Source organism: Rhinolophus sinicus, chromosome 2 (assembly GCF_057876585.1).
Source record: "Rhinolophus sinicus isolate RSI-liver-muscle chromosome 2, RSI-T2T, whole genome shotgun sequence".
NCBI lineage: Eukaryota > Metazoa > Chordata > Mammalia > Chiroptera > Rhinolophidae > Rhinolophus > Rhinolophus sinicus.
In genome coordinates, this window is record NC_142502.1 from 13251821 (window position 1) to 13272326 (window position 20506).

Genomic DNA, 20506 nt, shown 5'->3' on the forward strand with positions numbered 1-20506 from the left:
CCCGCGTGACACTTATGGCAAAATGAGACTAAGAGAAGTGCAAGCCCAACACAATGAGAACTTAGACAAAGGAAAGGTTCCACCTGAAGAGGAGAGGGTTTGAAGGAAGGTTTTATGGAAGAGTGACATCTAAAATAAGCCTTAAAAGAATGGATAAGATTTAGACAGGGAATCCTAAAGGTAGAGGTCTTTCAGTAGCAGTGGGAGAAAAACTTGCCATGTAAAGTTCCGTTCAGGACAGTCATGCTGAATTCAGCACCCAGGCGTTTGGAGCCTGGAAAAAGAAAGAGCTCCCCAGGCTCACCTCATCCCAGAACTCCCTTTTGGACCCACTGGCTTCCTCATTTACATCATTTGACCAGCTCTGCTGATATTTGTCCTTGTGGCACTTGTCTAAATAAGGATTCACAATTATCAAGAGAAGAAGTTCAGTAGGTCCTTCTAAAGAATGGAGAGAGACAATGGAAGCTAAATCAGGAAGTATCACAAACACAGCTTCGAAAGAAATCTCTGGCAGCACGGTGGGGAACTGACTGAAGGAAAGAAGGATGATGGCTGGGAAAGAGAGACAGTAGTGGAGAGGCAGTAATCTGGAAGGAACAACAGAAACCTGTGCTAGGGCAGAGGAGTGGAGACAGGGAGGTATAAATTTCAGAAACAGTTTGGAAATGACTTCATAATCAACTGGATAATCTTGTGAGGGGGGAGTGCAGTTCACGGTTAATTTAAACTTTACAGCTTCAGTGTCTCGGTGAATGTCCACGTCACTAATATAGAGAAGAAGGAAAAGGGACAAATTGATACGGGAGGTGATGTATTCAGTGAGGAATTTGGAGTCTTACAGGAGTTGTTCTCAACCACAGACAGTTTAGCACCTTCCCTCCCACCTCACACAGGGGACATTTAGAAATGTCTGGAGACATTTCAGGCTGTCACCACCACCGGTGAGGAACGGTGCAGTGAGCATTGAGTCAGTAGGGTCCAGGGAAGCTGCCAAACAAAAATGTACAGGACAGTCCCTCACAAGAAAGTATGAGCCAACCAAAAACGTCAATAGTGCAGACATTGAGAAAACCGAGTCTAGAGGAAGTAGGAACTTTAAATCTGGAGTTTTAGAAAGTAGGAATGCACAGAGATGAGAACTTTTACTCACTCATAGTGCAGTGAGAGAGACGGGAGAAAATTAACCACAGTGAGATTTTATGGAAACGAAAGAAAAACAGGTGGCTGATGAAATCCTAGGCAATATCACCTCACTGGCAAAATGAGTTCATTGGGATGAGGTAATGTCACAAACCCATTCATATTTAAAATGCAATGACTTGATGACTGTTCTCAGAAAGTGTGTACCCAGGAAAGTAGATATGGATGAGATGGTAAATCATGAAGCAGATCGGTTCAGTGATGGACGTCCAAAAACCCTAAACATTAAAGACACATTCGAATGTGAAGCAGGCAAACATGTATGTGGTCTAAGATTTACATCTGCAAATTTGTTATAACTTGGTCACAGAACCACACTACTGCAACACAGGAGGTATTTTTTAAAAGAAAAAGAAGAGAAAGAGAGGAGGGAGAGACAGATGAAAAGAGAAGAAGAAAAGAGGAAAGCAAAGGAAAACAGAAAAGATACAGAAGGGGAAAAAAATGACAAGATGAGAGAAAGGAAGGGAAGAGAGAGGAGGGGAGGGGAAGGGAGCAGCACAGCACAGACATCCTCTAAAAGGCTGACAGGATACGATGTGAGGGCAGTGCTCAGGAACAAGACTAGTGGCCGTCCTCAATGATTTTGTGAAACTATGAGGTGGGAGGATATTCCATGGACAGCAAACTGCCTCTTGGACACCATCACTGTGTTTCAAAAGCTATAGTAAACAAACAATGACAAAACAGGAGCAGACACCTGTACAATTCCCCAGTGCTTAAATAAATTTTGCTGTTACTCTGCTCCAGGGGCCTTGGAAGGTGTACAGAAACCCGGGGCGGGCCAGGCGATGGGAAGGTTGTGTGGCTGTCCGATTGATACAAAGGAACGTGCGATGATGCACCAATGGCCAACCAGGCAGCCGTGGACTGCTGAGCAGATGCAAAACGGGTCAGCAAGAATCAGTTAGAAGATGGTCCTTTCCCATTCCTAGTGTGATGAGGCTCACAAAGACATGGTATACCTGGAAACAAAAGGCTGCAGCAGCAAACCAAAGGAGGCATTGCTGAAGGAAAGAGTGTGAAGAAAGCTGTGCACAGGACAGGAGGCAACAGGAATGTGCCAGAGCCAAATATCTTGAATTCCAATCCTGGTTCCAATATTAGCTAGCTTGATGCTTTTTGCAAGTAGTAGAATGTCTCTGAAACTTGCTCCTTTTCTGGTAAAATGTAAATGGTAAGCTTCCTAGGAGTGCTGTGATAATTAAATGAAAGCATACACGTGAAGCATTTAGCACAGCAGATGGGGGGTGGGGAAGCCTTCCGTGGTAGCTGCTGTTGAATAATGTCTAATTCTATTACTCTAAGTAATGACTGAAAAAGAAAGAACAATGGGACTCACATTCCCAGTCAACACAAATAGAAGATGTTAAATAAGTTGGCACATTGGAAAAGCGAAATCTTCATTTTCTAAAATAAGCAAGTAACTTTTATGCATTCATAGAACTGGAAGTGACCTTCAGAACCCTGATCAAATTTCCTCATTTACTGATGGGAAAATGGGAGAAGGAAATGCCAAGGCTATTGTGGTTTGCAGGTATATAAGCCAAAAAAAATTTTTTTTTAATTACAGGGAGGTTGATTCATCATTTCTTTTCTACAACACAAAGTTAGACAATTACAGTGCATAGTTTTATAAATATCCACATATATACATATGTGTATATATACATACATATATCCATCTGAACAGGTTCTAGTTTTTACCATGAAAATACCAGACATGGTATAAGCACACACATGCAGATACAGACATATCTCAGAAATAATAGAGCTGACCTGGGGAGATATCTAGCAGAAAGTTATTCGTAGATTTCTGTGAACTCAACTGGCCTCCATCGCGGGAATTCACCCATTTGTAGAGTAAACATACCTGATAAAGTTCTCGGAAGCTTCATGGAGTACTGAATACAAGAGCTTTGGGAATAAACTGGGGATTATAAAGGGTGTGGTTCCTCCAAGCTGCAGCCAGCCCACTCACCTGTCCAGGAGCAAGTTCGGAGCAAACAGGAGCTTCCCGGGATGCTCCATGGAGCGCCAGACAAGCCCAATCATGAGGATCTCCAGCCAGGCACACTCCAAAAGGTGGACCTGATCATGGAGGGTCAAATCCACAAAGCCTGAAATAAGACAAGAAGAACACTGCTGACTTAAAATAAAAAGTAATCATTACTAGTGAAAGGCATGCAGCCATGAATTTGAACTGGTAGGGTCTATTTTTTATTAGATGAAATAACGTGTAATAGAAGCAATTGATGGTAACTATTTTTAAACCTAGCTGTATCAATGAACTGCAATGTGGCATGAAGTTCTTGGTAGCTTCGTGTCTCATCTACAGAGCTCTACTAACTTATGCACCCCATTTATCTTTCTAGAAAATTCTGTGCTTTGATAGTGTTAAAACTTGTATGTTTTTTGTTTGTTTGCTTGTTTGTTTTTTATTTAGGCATTTCTAAAAGGCCTCTGTGACTTAATATTTATTTCTGTGTCAACTGAGAATATTAAAGGGCAAGAACTTTAAATTACTTGCCTTAAACCAAATAGGAATTAGCGCACAAGCAGGACCAAAGTCACTAAATTTCTATTTCTTTGCTTCCTCACTAAGCCATGCTCCTTTTTTCACACTGTATAAAACAATACTAATGAAATCGCAAATGTAAATAAATCATTTAGGGGAGAATGAGTGACATTATGATAACTTCTGGTAATAAACATTAAAATGTACCCTTGTTTTTGAATGGCTTATTGGGAGATTAAAGTCTTTTCCAATTGTCACTGACAATATGGTGGTGCCTAATAATAATAGCTATAGTAACAATGACAGTAATAATGAGGAGAAGGAGGAGCAAAAGAAGAGCAATTTATTGAGCCCTTAGTATGGGTTAGAAGCAATGCAAAGGGCTCCCTATATACCATTTCTTTTAATTGTTTTATTAATACAATATTTCTAAGACATAGGAACTGAGAAGGATATCATTTACACATTAAAAAACAGATGTTCACAGAGCTTATATGGTTGTTAAGGTCAGAGATGGAAATACAATCTCTGGAAGCTGTGCCCTTGACCACTGCCTCTTACGAGCGGCAATTAATTACAGACTTTGGATCAACTGACCAAATAAATCCAACCACACAAATTAACATATACCAGAATGACAGATGAATTAAATTAACATGGTGTCCATAAAGTTTGCTGCTTTCCAAACCAGTTCCCTGTTCCTTCTCCCTGAGGTATCTGAGCAGAGTCTATTTCTTTCCTTGCCATCTCTCTGCCTTCAACCCTTAGTTCTCTCTTCTCCATAAGACTCACTCTAGGAATCCCATTTTCCTTTGCCTCCTTCTTCATTTTCTTTCACTAATATTATACTTTTATTAGCTATCTATACTTGTTTTTATTAAAAAGACAAAACAAATTTATTTTCCTTAAGCAGTCAAGATTTGATAGCTTGCCTACTGGATGTTTCTTTGGTGGGTTGGGGGCAGTCTTGGAGTTATCATAGGATCAACATTAAACAATTAGCTCATTGTTTCTTATATAGTTAAATGCCAGCTTTCACGTAACACTTTCCACCAAAGAGTGGATAATTCACATGGAGAAACATATATAGCATGAGTATAAGTTAAAGAGTACATGCCCCATCTAGCCATCATCCATAACCAAGTCTCATCAATTCTAATTTTGAAGTAACAGTAAAATTCTTCCTCTCCTTCCTATATTCCCGCTGTTACCATATTAACTCAATTCCCAAAAGTTTCTCAACTTTTTATCCGACTTCTTTAACTCAGCATAATTATTTTGAGACTTATCTATTTTGTTACATGTATGAATAGCTAATTCATTTAATTGCTGAGTGGTATTCCATTGTATGGATACATCCATAAATAAACACACCTTGCCTACCATTTCATTGGACATCTGGGTTGTTTCCAGTTTCAGGCTATTACAAATAAAGCTGCTATGAGCGATCTATGTATAATTTTTTGTATGGATAACACTTTCACATCTCTGGGATAAATATTTAAGAGTAAGATGGCTACATCATATGGTAGGTATATGTTTAACATTTTAAGGAACTGCCAAACTGTTTACAAAAGTGTTCAGTTTACATTCCCACCAGCAATAGATGAGAACACTGGCTGCTCCACATCTTCATCAATACTTGGTATCGTCATTTTTTTTTTCAATTTTAGACATTCTGGTACGTGTACAGAAGTATCACACTGACATTGTGGTTCTAATTTGCATTTTCCTAATGAGTCATGTTGAACATCATTCCATGTGCTTCAAATAGATCGTTCTCTTACATTCTCATTAATTATGCATGTACCTGTAATCCTGCGACACTGTGTACTCATTAGAAGCACAATCACAGTTCTATCAAATTCTGTCTTTTTCAAGTCCAAATGTATTGCACTTTCTGCTCCATCACTTAGCCATTCCAAGGCCCAAAACAGAGCAAGTGTCTTCCCATTGACAAGAGTGGGTTTTGCTCCCATAAAGCAGGGCTTGTAACTGGAGAGGAAGTGGGCAGCTTTGTTCACAAGAAAAACTAAAGGATTACAAAACAGTGATTGGAAAATGAGTCATCTTTTCCGGAGCAGAAAAGAACTTCCAACTACTAATACAACGGCTTCTAAGACTAGGTTGTGCACTGCTTGTTAATACCAGTGATAGGTCAATATACAAAGTCCCCTTTGGGCCAAATGATTTGTCATTTCAAACCCATGTCTTCCGATTGGTTTCCCTTATCTCCTGTTATAACTTGTAACTCTCCATTGCAATCCCATTGCTCACTAATACCTATAGACTTGGGGAGGTGTAGGGGGGCATAGTTTCGTTGATTAATTTATCAAATATCTACTCATGATGAATACAAAGAGGACTACAGTAGTCTTCCCTTATCCGAGGGGGTACTAAACCCTGTATATACCATGATTTTTCCTATACATACCTACAATAAAGTTTGTAAATTAGGGATAGGAAGAGATGAACAACAACTAATAATAAAGCAGAACAATTATAACAATAAAAAAAAGTCAGTGATAGGGTTTTAGGCCTCCTGGGGAGCAAAAGGAGCATGTATCTCTACAACCTGCAGTGATTTGCCTCTTGAGCACATTGGGTCAAGATGGCCTTGCTCTGGAAAAAACACTGCCAGGTAGCAGGAGCTCCTCTCGCTCAGTACCCAGTGCCTAATGGGATAAACCACTCCAGTGCACAGTACTTATAAGGAAAGCTCTCAGGGAAGTTTGAATTCTCTAAGCTTTCACCCAATCTTTTGAGTGAAGTCTCCTAATAGCAATGTAAATTTACCCTGTAAATTAAACTCACTTTCAGAAAGGTTAACATGCATAAATGAGGTCTTTTCTTTCATGAAGGAAATTCACTGTTTTATGTAGGGAAAAAAATGTAATCATGTGATAATGTCACCATGGTGAAACCTACCCTATGTCATTCAATATCCTCCGCAAACCTCGAATAATCATACAGGATGCGATTGGGGGTGTCTGTCTAGAGAACAGCAGCTGGCCATTTGACCAACTGATTTTGGAAAACCAAAGAAGTACTTTTTGGTGGCAACCGTAAATATTAAACTGAATCATGCGTTTTAATTCTCACTTCAAAACTTGAGTGCTATTTAAGTCTGACAGTTTTCGTGGTCTTCTGGGAGCTTGAGAAGCTCACCATAACCATTTGTACCACACAAGTCTAGTGATTATGAAATCTGTCTGAAGTATGTCTGTTGGTAATAGCTTTCAGTCTGAGGCCAGCAGAATTGCTGGGTCCTTCTGTTGAAGTGATGTAGATCTCTCAAAAAGAAAGAGTCTAATTATGTCTCCCATCTGTGCATATTGCTTGCAGACAAAGGTTATTGTATCTCTTGCACAGTGTCCCCTGCAAATTCCTGGGGCAGGGTCACAGGGAGTGTGCAAAGAAGACTGTCAATTAACCACCTCAATGAAGGTAAGGGTTAATGAAGTCAGTTATCAGATGGAGTGTCTCCTTTCTTCCAATATACTGACTTTGACCACATAGGAGCTAAATGCCCTTTTGGTGAGGAATAAATGTCCAATCTCAATTCATAACTAATTGGAGGAAAATGAGGCACGAAATCCCAGACAAAGCTATAGTGTGCTAACTGTCGACATCAAGTTTCAATCTCCTGACTTATTTTCTTCATAAACGGGAAGAATGATCTTAGATGCAATTTCAACTGGATCGGCTATAATTTAGAAGCATTCAAAAATGCATTTCTTGAATACTTGAAAGTGTTGCCAATATGATGATGGAAGCTAGCTGCATGTATGGGGCATGAATAGAAGCATCAGTGACAGGTGACACAGTGAGCAGTAACTCAGCTCCCCATCAACTGGGGGCTCCCACCTTAGTGACAGTGATGAGTGGGCCTGTGGAATCCACACCAGTGGGATAGAATACATACCTAAAAAGTTGCAGCAATAGTTGATTGAAAACAAATGAAATCAGATGCAAGGAAATCTTATTTTAGAAAATAAAATTTTAAACAAAAGTGAACATGGGTCTTTTTCTCTAGTCTACATTCACAGGACTAATAATAGAATGTCTAGAGATAGAATATACTGGAAGCAGACAGAAGTACTCCAACTGCTACTCCCCACCCCTGCATGAGCAGGGATCTAATGAAGTTGAGGGGGACATTTTTCATGGAAAAACACCTTCCCTGTACATGCAACCACTCATTGTTTTCAGACTCATCACCAAGGAAAGGCATTTCTGCTTCTTTCCTCCATCATATAGTAATGGTTTTTCCTCCAAGATTTTTACCTAAGTTTTGACTATGAAAGAAGCTCATGGCATGTCTTCCCTCCTTCCTTGGGCCCCAGGAGACCCTAAATCCTCTTTCCCACTCTGCTAGAGACTGACATACAAATTGCTCAATTTGCTTTGGCACAGAGGAGATCCTTAAAGCTTCACTCTCTCTTCCTGGGTTTGGCAAGGCTCTTGGAAACGATGTTATAAAGTGTGCAGAGATCCTCAGGCAAAGTGACTACTATAATATCAGTGCATGTAAAGTTCTACACTGCTGTGGAGTAAAAGATAAATCAGAGTGATTCTTCAGTAAAAGCATAAGAAAAAATAAGCACTACAGTAATCATATTTCTTAGTTGCATGGGAAACAATCTCTAGAGATGCAAAGCAAAGTAGAAATCCTATAAAACAAAAAAGCAACTTTTCCAGGGAGCAGTATCTACAAAGATAGAAGCCAGGTGGTTGGTTCCCTCAGTAAATCCCCTGGAAAAAATATTAGTTTCCTGGCCTTCAAAAAATTAATCATCATCTGTCATAGGATGACCCCAGTGTTCTCCAAAATGTCAGTTATGAAATGGCCTATTACATTTATTCTGTATTGCCTTAACTCGATGGAGGAAGATTTAAATAATTCAGCTCTTTTCCCCTTAATGGGAAAGAAAGGAAAGAAGGAAGGAAGGAAGGAAGGAAGGAAGGAAGGAAGGAAGGAAGGAAGGAAAGAAGGAAAGAAGGAAAGAAGGAAAGGAAGGAAGAAAAAAGGAAGGGAAGGGAAGGGAAGGGAAGGGAAGGGAAGGGAAGGGAAGGGAAGGGAAGGGGAGGAAAGGGAAGGGAAAGGAAGGGAAGGCAATAGAAGGCAGGAAGGAAAGGAAGAAAGAAAGGTGGAGGGAGGGAAGGAGGGAGAAAGGGAAGTAGGGATGGAGGGAGAGAGGGAGGGAGGGAGGGGGATGAGATAATAGCATAGTGTCAGCTACAAGCTGAATCAAACTTGGGATTTCTGGGAGGAAGCCTATAGAACAGATAATGTCAGAAGAACCTAGAACCCAGTTCAAATGCCAAGCAGTCTTCTTGTCCACATTTTGTCATTTTTTTCTTTTTCTCCAGAAAATAGGAACTTAATACGTAGGACCATGTACCCTGCTATAGCTGAACATGACCTTACCCACTCCAAATAAAATCTTGGATTCTCTTTTATATGCATGCAGTCTCATTATAGAACGACCCATTAAATCTGTGATTCCCATTCTATAATACTTTCAGATGTCTCTCATACCATATAAGCATTGGAATATTCTTTGAGCTTACTCTATTTAAATAAATAATATCATATACTACTCTTACCACATATGTACCACTGTTACAAAAGAAAATCAATGGTATTATATCACTTGCTTAGAAGTATTGTGAGTTACAATGCAAGAGCACGGGCGTCCTCCCCAGCCTGGCCTGCATCCCCATCCCTCTGTGCATTCTGGCTTTCCTCTGCTGTAATAAAGGGCAGCGTGTGCACAGTACCACCTCAGCAAAGCTCTTCCACAACCACCATACTGTATATACGCTTTGCCCTACCTACCAAGCTGATGCTTTCTTGAGGCTCCAATAGCCCTCATCCTCAGGCCTGGTCACTAGGTATTCCCAAGTTACTTCCCAAGGTGGAACTTTCTGATCATCTGGAGGGTACACTATCCACACCCCCACCGATAGACTAAGGAGGATGGAAGTAATAAAAAGAGGATGAACCAAAAAGTCAAACAGATGATGGCCAGTTACATAAGATATCTGAAAGCCCTTTCCATCTATAAAATGCAGATGAACTGACCTACCGCTTAGGGTCATTGTAAAATTAAGCAGTTAGCAGATGTCCCAGAGTGCCAGTCAGTACTCAATGAATATTAGTTCTCGTCCTTAATTCATCCCAACAGGCCTGCAGCTTCTGCCCACTAGAAGGGTGCACTACTTTTGCACAGCACCACGAGAAATGTGGGGTTTTAAAATATTTTCGATTTAGAACCTCACACTTAGTCACTCACTTTGTGTTTGCCCTAAGTCATGATATGATGTTGTGTTTTCTGTTTTTTCTTTCTTATTTACATATAAAAAGAACTTAATAAAAGGATAAAAGACTTCCTGGACATCAAACAGCTCTTACAAAACAGCATTTTCATGATTTAAAAGTGGAGGGGACAGAGCATGTGGATTGTATTTCTCCTAAAATACATACGTGAAAAAATGAGAAAGAAAAGCATTCTTGGGGTTTTATTACACTCAAAGCACTTCAAGATGTTTAGCAAATCCAGAAGGCAGCTGTATTCGTACACCCACAGGATAAATGGTCAATGGTTTTCTGAGGAACTCAGCAGATCTCCGCACTGTGTTTGTTGCTCCTTATTTGCCTTGGGAGAGAGAGAACAAAACTTGCCCGGTGGTGACTACCTGCCTTGGGAAATAAAGCCATGTTCTCAAGACGAATGCTAAACAATAAAAACCTGTGGGAAGGGAAGCGCTGAATGTGACATATTTACTGTTTTAAAACTATGTCACATTTAGCCTAGGGGACAGCCAATTAATTTGAGTGAAGATTGAAGAATTCAGTCTAAAGCTTTTTTTAAAAATAAACAAAGGTAATAACTTTGGAAATTAATGGGGCATAATGCAAATACCCATTAGTAAGATGACCATAAATTGAAACAATTACAGGTGACGAAAGTCATGATAGCTCTACACATCCTCAAACTTTGCCATCATGACTATGCAGCCTGACCAGCGTGCCATGTCTTGTTGGACATAATATTATGAAGACGTTTATGGCATCATTACCAATTCCTTCACAGAAATGCAGCAAAGCTTAACACATATTACTCTGATTATTGTTCCCACCTATACAGATTCAAAGGTGGTGTTTCTACAGCACATCCAAAATAAAAGCTAACAGTATTGTTCACGGCAATTGCCTTTCTCCTACAATTCATGTGTATAAATGAAACAGAAAAACCAACAGAGCTTCTTGGAAAGACCTGAGGTATTTCCTGGATGTCTTTTATAATGTATACATAAGGTATAAACTAAATGCAGAAGATTGCCTTTCCTCAGGAAAAACAGGTCTTGGGTACAATGAGTGGCCTACTCGTTGCACACCACTCACTGTGGAAGGAAATCCAAAGATAAAACGGGTTTCAAGTTTGCTCAGCCATTTCTTGTTTTTAACCCTCAGACCAGAACTACATTCAAGGAACCACATTCCTTACAATGTTCCTATGAAAAACAGAAGCGTATCCAGACTTCGCTTCCACAATTTCCCAGCAGTTTTTCCCTGCTCTGGACATCAGTCCACATTTATTGTTTAGTCATCATCTGCGCTTCTGGGTCTGTATTGGTGTGTGTGATATATTGCAGTTCCATTTTCACTCACCCATCAGCATTTAATTTTGTTTACACATCAACATATAGGACATAAAAAGAGTGAATGGCAATAAATTCCCTCTGATTTACTGAGACAATTATACAATTTCTCTAATTAGAAACAAAAATGGAGCTACGTGATAGAAGCACCTCAAGATTTTAAGGTTTAGAATTACAGACTGTAACATACGTAAGATAATTATAATACAAAGAAGGAAATTACTCTTAACTTTAAATATGAACTTCATGAAATATTTTCCTTAACTTTATTCAGCGATTCAGTTAATCACACACCTTTAGATGGTTAGATCTGTATCTTCTTAGTTTTCAAAGGCTGGATAGATCTTAATTCTGCATGAACTTATGAAATGCTGAATAACTTCCTTTGAAAATGAGATTCTCAGTTTTTGTAGTAAGTTAATCTGAGACTATGTCATTGCATCTTTAGTAAAGAGGCAGGGAAGGCACCGGGCTGCATCCCTCCGGTAAGCATCCATTTACCGGACAAGTTTCCCTCCAAATTTAGTATCAGGAAAAGGTTTTCTTCTCCTAAAGAACTGATGTGCTGCTTTTTGTTTGAAAGTAAAAACAAGAGTTTATGACAGACTATGAAGCACTGCCATCAGGAAGCACAGATATTAATACAATGTTCAAAAGAAGTAACAATTTTACCTGTTTACTGGGAAAATTATTGCCTTACTCCTACTTTTTCTGACCTCACTTTGGACAGTACTCATGCATGACAAGGCACCTCATATCAGACTTTGCAAAGCAGACAGGGGAATAAATCACTAAAACATATATACCACTATTCACACATGCATAATTATCCCTTTTTTCCTCCATTAAACAATAAGTAAGTTACGCAATGACAGATAAGGAAGTAGTTTATCAGGAAAAAGAATTAATCTCACAACTATACCTGACTCCAGAAAGAAAAATAAGTCAAGACTTTTAGATATGAGGATTAGACTTGGGGATTTTTTTTTAAAAAAAGTCCCTTGGAGAAAACAAAGCAGATGGCAACTCTACCTTGTTACCAGCCCCATCTGTATTACACTCAGAGCCTTGGTTTATGAAGACATGGTTGTCATGACAATAAGCATTTGAGAAGAGTTCTGGAGAAGCTGATGAATTTGAGAATGTCTCTTAGCTTCCCAATTTTCCAAACACACAGAAAGCCCACACCCCCCAGCCACCAAATAAACGATTCTATTACTTCTTGTATTGGTTACAATTATTCTATACTGATATTATAATATTTTGCATTCACTCAGGTCATAATCCTCCTTTACTCTGACACAGCAAGCTTGAAGGTAAACTAGTCTTTTATTTTTACTCAGCAAAGGCAATTATATTAACTACAGCTTAATTTTGTTTTTCTTACAAGCTCAGAAAGAAATCAACTTCAGCTAAAATGAGAAAGAGAAACAAACTAAAAGAAATTATTTTCTAGTTTCTGAGAGTAGAGAGCAAACTAAAGAACAGGGGAAAAATTATTCAACTATAAAGTACTTAAGGTTGTCCTTTGATGTGCTTGTCAAATGGATAGGAAGGGCATCTCTGCGGAACAAATCTGAGTTCCCTGATAAAGAGCATGGACTGGCTGAGTTTGAAAAGTCAACAAGCACTTGTACCTCGGAACATACATTTTTTTTTCTGTCTACCTAGAAGCAGACCTACAGAAACATTTCAAATACTATTGTCATCAGCCCGCGTTTTCCAGATAACTGTATGCTCCCAGTAAACACTACAAATGTCATCAATACAAAAACTGAGAGAGAAGCAGACAATCTCCTTTTTAGAGCAAGTCCGCCAAACAAATGGACAATGCTGCTTTCCTCTTACCTCCACCCAGCTCAGGTCCCTCATTGAAAGCAAAATTGATGAGCATCTTTAGTTTTACAGAGCGTTTCCTCTCTCTCTCTCTCTCTCTCTCTCTCTCTCTCTCTCTCTCTCTCTCTCTCTCTCTCTCTCACACACACACGCACACACACAAATTTGACTCAAACGCTACAGGAACACCTGTCCTTGTCAAAGACCCAGGGACATCTCGTTCTAGAATAAATTAGGAGCTTTTTAAAAAGAGGTTTATTCTCCCATTGTTTTACTTAAATTCAGAACATTAAAATGTGAGTTTTACAAGGCAAAATCCCCAACCAGTAACAAAAATGCTGAGTATCCAATCAGATAACACATCCGCTGAAACCAGATAACACAACCAGAAAACAAGGTACAAGACCCCATACCTCCAAGGGGTAGAGCGATAAGTCTGGGGCTGGTGGAGGCCTGAGGGTCTCACAAGCACAGGGAGATTTATTTAGGAAAGTCTGCAGCCCCTCTTCCAGTCTTCCCACAGCTGCCCACTTCCCACATGCTTTCCTCTTCTACCCCAGATCTCAAGTCAGTGAACACTGACCTTATATATACACTATTGCAGAGAGGCCATGAGATGCGAATGCCAGAGACTATTCTCCTGTAACCTGTGGTAGATGCTTTCATAAGCACAGCAGATCCTGCCAAGCCATTAAATAACAACTCTAAAAATACAGTGGGTAGTAGCTGGGCGAGCCTAAAGAAAAATTATCCAAATGCTAATTACCTTCAAAGCAAGAACGATTCCATTTCTTGCAGCTCAACTGGACCCCTGGCTTGGGGTCCCATCAATAATTTTGACTTCCTAAGGATTATAACAGGAACTGCAATGATGTTTTTCAATGTTGCTGTTTTTTTTTTTTTTAAATATAGCTAATATACAATATTGTATCAGTTTCAGGTACACATCATAGTTATTCAACATTTATCTACCTAAAGAAGTGATCGCCATGATAAATCCAGCAACATCTGACTATCACAATATTATTGACTATATTCCCCATGCTGCACATTATATCCCCATGACGTATTTGTTTTATACCTGGAAATTTGAAACTTTTATTCTCCTCCACCTTCGCACTCTTTTTTAATTTCTAAATTACAGGTCGACAACAATGTTTCTTAATAAAAATAAAAAGTAACTGTATTAGTTTCCTAGGGCTGCTGTATGTAACAAAGTACCACAACCTGGGTGGCTTACAAAAACAGAAAACAACCCGTTTTGAAAGCTAGAGGCCTAAAATCACAGTGTTGGTAAAGCTATGCTCTCTCTGAAGACACTAGGGGAGAATTTATTCCATGGCTTTCTCTTAGCTTCTAGTGCAGCTGATAATCCTTGGCACTTTTTGGCTTACAGATGTATCATTCCAACCTCTGCCTCCATCGTAACATGATGTTCTCTATATGTCTCTGTGTCTCTTCTCTTTTTGTAAGGATACCAGTCATAGCACGTTAGGGCCCACACTAACCAAGTATGACCTCTTCATAACTTGATTACATCTGCAAAGACTCTACTCCCAAAGATGCTCACAGTCACAGGTACTGGGTTAGGGCTGAGGTAGGATTTCAACATATCTTTTGGGGGTGTGCAACTCTACCTGCAACAGTAAGAACACTTTACCTCTTACATGGTCATGTTCAATATCCACCAAATATTTAGTGAGCATCTCTAAGGGAGATTACATTTTCCAGGCATGAGGCTGGGTATGGTGGGTATAGAGATGAGACGATGTTCTCATTCTCAAAAAGCTCATAGTCCATAAGGGAAGAAAGGAAAATGAACATATGATAATAATAACATGTGTTGAGTGCCAACATACAGGGAAATATCTGAGGAGTGGACAATTAATCAGAAAGGCTGGAGGAAAGTTTACTCCTTGGGCCACTGCATATGCTTCTTGCTATTCCCAGGACATCCTTCCAATGACTTCATCTCTCACAAGCATCAAGATCAGGTTCTTATCTGTAGCTCTTATCTGTCAGTGCCTTTTCACTTATTAGTATCTCTCACCAGACTGGAAACAGATTGAGCAGAGGGACTATGTCTTGATGACATTAGACCTGCACTATTTAATGCAGTGCCTGGCTGAGAAAAGCCCATTCATAAATATTTGTCTATGGGGGCAAAGGTTAAAAAGAAAAAAAAAAAGAAAGAAAGAATGAAATGAAATGGTGTAAATGAATTATCCTCTAATGGTAGGGGCAGCAATTTGAAGAACTCCTGTAAGAAGGTCTCTAATTTCTCAGTGAAAAAGGAGGTGATGTCCTCTACTGAGAAGGGTAAGGAGGTAATAATGAAGGTACTAGAGTAAAATTGTGCAGGATTGAAATAGCAGCTGTGGGAATGAGAAGAAAGCAAGAGAAACTGAAAGAGTGAATGTGCTAGAGAGGCAAGTAGAAAATTGGGAAACTCAGCTGTGAGACCCTCCAATCTATCTAAAACTAAGTCTAAATATTGTCACAGATGAAACTAGTAATGTATCTTTCTCTTTAACTGCAAAATTGTCCTTTTAAGTATATTGTCACTTGTCTTAAAAATTCAGTATAAGAAGTAAAATTAAATACTCAGTATGTGTTTTTCTTAGAAAGAAAAACATTTAACAACATGCAAAAATATGGTACTCTTTGGAGTGCTTACAAGCCTGAATTAATTAAAGAAAAATCAATTGCTTCACTATTTTTGAATACCTACTATGTGCCAGGCACTATATTGATGTTATGGAGAAAGAACTTACTATGTTTTGGTCTCTGACATCAAAGCTAAGAGATAAACCAGTCCAATTAAGAGAGGATTGGAAAACATTATCTAAAACCACGCTAGAGGACGGTACAGGACTCAGTGGAGACACGAAGGACGGGCACCTAATCCAGAATGGCAAGACTTCCTCAAATTTCTAATCCAAGCTTGGATGGCATTCTTGAGGGAGAGACAAAGCTAGTGAGGGACAAGAGAGTATGGCACATCCCTGACACTGTCTCTGGACCAGACATGCAGGGGCACAGAACCTGGAGAGAGGAGTGGTCAGAAATGCAGCAGGAGAATGAAGCAGGGGCCAGGTGGTGCCGAGGAGCTTGGACTTCACCCTGGAGGCAAAGAGAAGCCTCTGAAGGATTTTAAAGATATAAGTCTTCACTAGAATGAAGGCCAGGAGAGTGAAGAGACCCATTGGTGAGGTCTGAAGGAAGGCGAGTTCATCGATTTTAGCAACTGGTGAGATGAAATGAGGGGCAGAAGGAGTCAATGAGCTTGTCAGTGTCTGGATGGTGGGATGGCTGCTGTGCTGGGCATATGTCGGAAGAGAAGGTCCATAGTGGAAGGCCATGAGCACTGGGCTGGATGTGTTCGATCTCAGTTTCCTATGGCATAACCATATAGAAAAGTCTAGACTGCTGACATAAGTGTATGATGCTGAGAGACATGGTATAGTCTGAAGTCAAAGATTTGAGTATTGTCAGGAAATAGGTAAGAATTGACATTATGGGATGGGTGGTATCCATTAGAAGGGGTACGCAGAGGAAAGACACAAAAATATCATGAAAAAATGCCAATGCATGAAAATGATAACCTTTTTTTTCATACTTAAAACAATGACTTGACAAAAACAAAAAACGTTTCCAAAAAAAACCACTATTTCTATCTAATGTTAAAAAAAAAAAAAAAAAAAAAAAAAAAAAAAACCAGCATGGGGCTGGCATATGCTTTTCTTTCTTTGTACTTATCATGTCCAAAGTTGTTAAACAGATGTCCAGAAAGGGAAAAATAAACATCTGTTATTTACTATCCTGAAAAAGATAAATTCTGACGACATGTGTGACTCTTTTCTTTTTTAATCAAAAACACTTTCAACAACAAGAATTCCTAAGCAGCATAAAATGCTCTGCTTCCTGATCATTCCTGGCTGGGGTAATGCAACCTTCTACTTTCTCACATTCAGAGATTAGCATGAAAAGATGGTTTGTGTTCTTCCTCTTTAAGCCAAGGGGCTGCTGAGGGGAGAAGGCACCCCAGCCCCCAGGTGCCTCCTGCAGCCTCAGGCCTGAGTTTGTGTTCTCCCTCCCTACTCGCCTCCTGAAGGTCCCCTAAGTGCAGCCCCTGCCTTAGCAGTGATGTCACCTGGAGCCTCCCAGCACACCTTGCAGCAGCTTCCTCTTTGACGAGAACCTGAGTGGCACTGAGTTGCCCTGAGGGTACCAGCTTAGAGCTGTCCACTGCTCTCCCTGGAGGGGAGCAAGCAGAGCCAATGGGACAGTTTTTTCTCACAAGACTAGCAAGTAAGGTGGCAGCCTGGAATGAAATTTGAGGGAAATGAAACTCAAATTTGTCCATTGTGAGTTTGTGGAACTACAAGAATTTTGGACATATTTATATTTTTCTTCTCTATTTTTATCAATTAAAATTTTAAAAAATAACCATGCCCACTAATTTTGACTTAGTTTGATTTCCTACCACTGTGATAAACCCAAAGGGAGAGGTGGTTGTTATTAACGTTTTGTCTTTCTCTTCCCGCCCCAAGGAAGCAGTTAGGGAATTCTCCAGGGAACGACAGGCCAAAATTCCTTATCCCATTTTCAAAATCTCTTAGTGCCCATGGTCAGCTTCTCAAATCAGCTTCCAATTCAGAAGGAGGAGTTAAGCCAGAACTGGAGATAGGCATGAAAGTGGCTCTTTTGATTCCAAGAAATTTTATGCTTATTAGCACAAATCTGCCTTACATTTAGTAGTAAAAATATAATCTATCTTCAAAATTGTAAAGTCTCTTGTTCTAACTATTTCAGATCACAAATGTGGAAATCTTGGGATCACTGGGGGAAGAAAAACAAAAACAAAAATCCTCTCACCACCCCCACCCTCCACAAAAAACAATGGCACATACAACAAATTAGAAGCAAAGTGTATGAATATTATATTTAGTAGGTATCTTTTCTTGGATACAAGGACATACCTACGTAATCATTGAAATGACATGTATTCTTATTCTGTCTCATGATGACAAGACTAGTGAGGGTCTTGGGAGAAAATGGGCTGATTCTAGAAAATCGCTGATTTGGGCTCTGTTTTGCTCAGACAATGCTAGAATGAAGAAAGGCATGAGCAGAATGATTACTTTTGAGGAAGACCTAATCATGATTCATATTTATATAAAGAGAAAAATGTGTATTGGCTACCTTCTTAGAGTTCCATATTTCTCAATCAGATTTTTAACTTTTCTAATGTAGAATGAGATATGATGGAGATGCAGCGTGTGGTGAAGGGACAATGGGCTTTGTTGAGGCCAGCTTTGCCACTTAGTGGTGCTGGTGACATTGGGTGAATTATTTCATCTCTGGTGCCCAATACAGTGTGTGCCCTTAATGTATGCTCTATGAATATGTTTGAATGAATGAATGCATTGCTCTGGCTTCAGTTATTTTATTTTCAAAATGGGAATGACAATAATATCCCTGTAGTATGTTATGGTAAAAACTAAAAAGTGCCTAAAACTAAAAATTATGTAAAGAACCTATTTGCCTTGAAAATACGGGAGGTCAACGGATAAATGGTAGTTATCATCGCTTTAGTTCCTTTTTAATGATAAAAGTGCCAAACAGTATGCAGATCACAAATGTTCTTCTCACACCCTGATCATGAGTTTCACCACCTAAAATGTACAGGTTGAAATACATTTATGACAGGGTTCTTAAACATTTTTATTCCATTTGAAAGCGTGGTGAAACCTCCAGACCACTTTTTAGAATAAGGGATTTCAGAATGCATAAAATATACCATTAAAAATCACAAAATAAAACCAATTATACTGAAATCCAGTTCTTTTTAAGAACTCTGTGTGTCCACAAACCCCAGGTGAAGCACCCATGATAGAGGAAGGGTAGAACGCTAGGACTTCCCAGACGATCAAAAGCTGCCGGTCATTTCATGCTCATATTACAAGAGGGAAGTCCTCTCCCCTTCCTCCACTTTCCTTGTCATGCTCCCATAAAATTATTGAAGAACAAAGAGAATATTATTAACTATTGGGAATGCTTTGTACATGGGCGACAAAGAGATATGAAAAAAAGTGTGTAATACAGATCTGGTAAAATCGCTATTTAACAGCATGTACAGGAGTTGGCCTTCATGACTCATTTTCAGTGATTCATTTCATAAGCTATTAAGGGAAATTGTTAATATCCTGACTTAACTAAAGAATGGCTGTGAAAATTCATTAGGATTTGAAGACTAAAGGTAAATGGAAGTCTTAAAATAAAGAGATTATTAATGGAATAAATTCTAAAATGACTTTGAGATATTAAAAAAAAAAAACATTTTCTTTGCCTTTAAGAGATTGAAACATCTGTTAATAAAAAGTTATGCATAAAATAGGTAAGGAAAACTTAAGAAAATACACGCTTCTCATCTTTCAAATCTCTCATAAAGATGTCGGGTATGTGAGGTTTTCCTCTGCTACCTGAACAGAAATGGCCAGTTGAGACCTGGGCAGGAGGGCCAGAATACCTACTCAGGCACTAACTATGACATGACCATTATAAGGGATGGTCAGAATGAATGAGGTAAACATTGTCCATCCAGCCTACTTCTAAGAACTTCTATGGATTCTAATCAAGATATTTTAGACACCAATAAAAGTCCAATTTTAAGGCTAGAAATTGATAGCAACATCAAATCATCTGAAAGGCACCAGCTGTGTGAAAGGATTCTGTTTTGGATAAAGAATGTGAAGAATAGCTAAACTCCAGAATGTACGCTGATAGGGAGAAAACAGATCTTACTCATAAATGAAGAATCTTTGATCTTAGGAGAATCGATTATACTTGGTTAAGCAGACCAACGATGTAGTCTCTATCTGGAGTCTGCATGACTGTGCCCAATGGATGACATGCATTCAGAAAAATGGAATTGGTTGACTGAACAAGGCTTCTGATCCTTTTTCTAACCCTTTCCCCAGTTCTAGAAGATACTACCATCCCATGCATGAGTTACTAGACCATCTCTAATTCTAGACTTACTAGAGAGGAGGGTGCAGGCTCACTCATCTTTGCTTTCCACCAAAGAACCCAAAACTGTGCTTTCACAAACCTGACATTCAAAAAGTTTCTGAGTGAAAGTTTGCAAAGAGCTAAGAATGAATAGAAAAAATGAAACAAATTAATGCTGATTACATTGGCAACTATAACATCCTGATGGTAGATTTGCTAGGCTAAGCCTCCTTATCTTTGTGGCTATGTGTAAATGGTATATTTACA

The 20506-nt window shown here is 39.2% G+C and overlaps 1 protein-coding gene across 3 annotated transcripts in view; it reads right to left on the minus strand.

Annotated features, from left to right (window-relative positions):
* ESR1 (estrogen receptor 1) overlaps window positions 1-20506 on the minus strand; it is a 354777-nt gene that overhangs the window by 57588 nt on the left and 276683 nt on the right. For all 3 annotated transcript variants that reach the window (XM_019735446.3, XM_019735444.3, XM_019735445.3), the window contains exon 6: window positions 3185-3323. In XM_019735446.3, coding sequence (XP_019591005.3) covers window positions 3185-3323 — 139 coding nt within the window. The remainder of the gene's footprint in view (window positions 1-3184; window positions 3324-20506) is intronic.